The sequence below is a fragment of the Triticum urartu genome, chromosome 3 (assembly GCF_003073215.2).
Source record: "Triticum urartu cultivar G1812 chromosome 3, Tu2.1, whole genome shotgun sequence".
Classification (NCBI taxonomy): domain Eukaryota; kingdom Viridiplantae; phylum Streptophyta; class Magnoliopsida; order Poales; family Poaceae; genus Triticum; species Triticum urartu.
Genome location: NC_053024.1, coordinates 696839866 through 696843066, shown reverse-complemented (window position 1 = coordinate 696843066; position 3201 = coordinate 696839866). Strand labels below are relative to the sequence as shown.

Here is a 3201-nt window from a genome sequence, read left to right as displayed (position 1 = left end):
AGTATAATATAATAATATATACTAAATGTGTTCTCGATGTCAAGCATGCGTTTCATATATTGATAGAAAAAAGGATGAAGAGACCCATCCATGATTTGAATACAATATCAAATGGCACACCACAAGCATGCATATCATATATTAATAGAAAAAAGGGTGAAGAGACCCACCCATAATTTGAATACAATGTCAAATGACACACCACACAACGCTAATTCTGAGATTAAAACCACACCTACTACAATCGAGAATTAGAGAAACCGCTTTGCCCGATCTCTAGCCAAGAATGCAAACAACAAAGAGGGCACAAAGCCAACATGCATTGGGTATCACACTTCCAGCCACCCCCAACACCTCTAGCCACCCCCAACACCTCTAGCCACCCCCATACCGCCCCCGCAGCCGTGGCGGCACAATCTCTGCCGGGGTCCCCAGGTGCGGCGAATAATGGATATCGAAATATTAAAGCCAAGGAAATATAATTAATTTTCACCGAAGTCCCCGTGAAATCATTTAAAAGCATATGCTTAAAAATATTCAACATCTTGAAAATAACAATACATGCATTGTCAAGTGCCAATATAAATATTGTTGACGATGCATTGGGTATCATCACCCTTCAACATCAACATCGCACTGACCGAACTGATAGATCCATTCTCATGTGAAAATGAAGTGGCAAGATGCCCACACTAGGAGAAAATATCTAGTAGTACGTACTACTACGAGTAGCGTGCACACACAGCCGTTACCTTAGAGGTACATCACAAGAGTGGCAATTGCACATTGATCCTTATTCCCAATTTTTACCATCTTCAGACCAGAACACTATGCCCAACAGGTACTGACAATTAACATACACCTTCCCTTCGCCCCCCTCACATTACTACGAATTTACAAGCAAGCATGGATCACTCCTTCTTGGGTTTGTTGCTGTCAGGGGCGGCGGTCGCTTCGGGTTGAGGTGGTGCGCCGGCGACGTCGCCGGTCATCATCTTCTTGAACTCGTCGAAGCCGACGCAGCCGTCGCCGTCGACGTCGACGGAGGCGATCATCTTCTCGCAGTCCTCGGTGCTGCACCCCTCGCCGATGCGGCTGAGGACCTTGCTGAGCTCGGCGACGGAGATGCGGCCGTCGCCGTTGATGTCGTAGATGTCGAAGGCGTCGCGCAGCTCGGCGTCCAGCTCGCGCTCCCCGCGGCCGCGGCCGTGGAAGGCGGCGAACTCGCCGAGGTCCACGTAGCCGTCGCGGTCGGTGTCGAGCTCGTCCATCATGGACGCCACCTCCCGCCCCTGCGCGGACTCGGTGGCCGGCGGCGCGATGGCGCGCGACACGGCGGCCAGCTCCGACGGCGAGATCCGGCCGTCGCCGTCCGTGTCGAAGCGCGAGAAGACCTTCTTGATCTCGATGTCCTCCGCCGCCGCCGGCTTCTTCGCCTGCTGCTGCTTCCCGCCGCCGCTCGACATGGCCCAAGACTTGAGACTCGACGGTCGCGGCGAGCTAGCTGAGCTTCAAAGCTTGAGGTGGCTGGTTGTAGTGATGGAGATGGGGGAGCTTGAACTTGAATGTTCCGATGGGTGGAGGTTGCGGTGGGCTCTGGGGTATTAATACCGGCGGGCACGCGCTACGGACGACGGAGCGCACCGACCATCCTCCCTCCTTCCGGATAAAGAAGTGGAGGAGTAACTCCGCCGCGGGGAGGCGGAGTCATATCAGTACGCGGGGAGGGGAGCGGCGAGCGCGTTGTCTTCTCTTCTCCCGGTTGCGTGGGGCGGCGCGTCGGCCAGGCGTGGCTTCGCGGCGATGGGCAAGCGTACGGCCGGATGCGCGCGATGCGAATCTCGGGGCTGAGGGAGGACTTTTCCGCGTCCCGCCGGGCGGGCAGCTTCCTCGGTGCTCGAGAGAAGTCAGCAGCTCGCGTGAATCACCGGCCACGTCTGCGTCTGTCGCGGGCCGGTTTATTTATTCCTTTGCCGGCCTGGTTCGTGGAACTTGTCGTCGCGAGCGGCTACGGTGCGTGGCCGAGGGATGGACACATGACGCGGCGCGCGTGGACGGACCGAAATATCCCCATGTGAGGTCGTCGTTGCTCGCGGCGTCCCATCCTTTGCCTTCTTGGCGTGTAACTTTTCAGAATAAAGCTTCACTTTTCACAACAAAGGTTCGTGCAGGGTATCATGGCCGCCACGACCGTTTTCACTGCCCTGGTGATTTTATTACTATGGGGGTACATATAGGTTAATTTACGGAAATACTGTCTGGCAAACGTTCGCTGGGGCCCAACCCTGGCGAACGCTCTCTCCGCCATTGCACGGATCTTGACGCGCCCCCTGGTCCTATAGGATTGCTAAAGTCGTTCGCTATCAGCTGACCCTGCCGGACGTGCTTTGCTATTTCCAAAAATTACAAGGCCGTGCGCCCCCGTGGCATGAAGGGTGTGCACACTCAAAAAAATATCTGCACTATCCAAATGTCATAATACGATATTAGGCAAAAGCATAACATAAGTAGGCCAATCAAGTCTCACAACAAAAGCGGCAGCGGCAGCGGAGGGGAGGGGAGCGATGCCGCGATGGTGTGCACCTATTGGGCCCTTGAGGGGAGGGGGCAGCGGCGACGAGAAGAAGGGTGTGGCGGCGAGGTGAGGGGAGGGTCTAGTTGAACGGTGGACGGCCGATTAAGGTCACCCTCTCTTACATAGTGGGAGAAAAATAGACAGTGCGGGATATTGGGTTTTTAGGACTGTAGGTTTATTGGCCGAAATAGCCAAATTACAAATTCTGGGTGAGCCACGACTCAACGGCCCGCCAATGGTACTAACCCCGTGATGTACCCATATTTTTTTTTTCGAGAATGAGATGAACTCACATATCATAATCCTTGTGTGTCACACGGTACAATAAGCCGCACAGTGAATCGTGCTAAATTGGGATCGAACCGGCAACACCTTCCTAGTGGGCGGTCGGCTTACCACTAGACTATAAGTAGAGTGTTGCGAACATTTAGGGACCGAAACTCTTTATATGTTTTCTAAACTAAATTTGTCCACAAATTCAACTTTTAATTTTAAAAAGTTTGAAAATCCGGAATTTTTACATTTTTAAAGAACAAAAATCCCTTTTTCAAAGAGATTTTTTTCTATCTTTCCATCAGCATTTTTTATTTATAGGTAGCATAGCAATTTTTTTCTTTAATTATTGT

The 3201-nt window shown here is 52.2% G+C and overlaps 1 protein-coding gene across 1 annotated transcript; it reads right to left on the bottom strand.

Annotated features, from left to right (window-relative positions):
* Positions 1 to 760: 760 nt before the first annotated feature.
* Positions 761 to 1926, bottom strand: LOC125545976 (probable calcium-binding protein CML16). The gene has a single exon (XM_048710052.1). It carries the CDS (start codon positions 1464 to 1466, stop codon positions 912 to 914), a length of 555 nt encoding a protein of 184 aa, XP_048566009.1. The 5' UTR covers positions 1467 to 1926; the 3' UTR covers positions 761 to 911.
* Positions 1927 to 3201: the final 1275 nt, after the last annotated feature.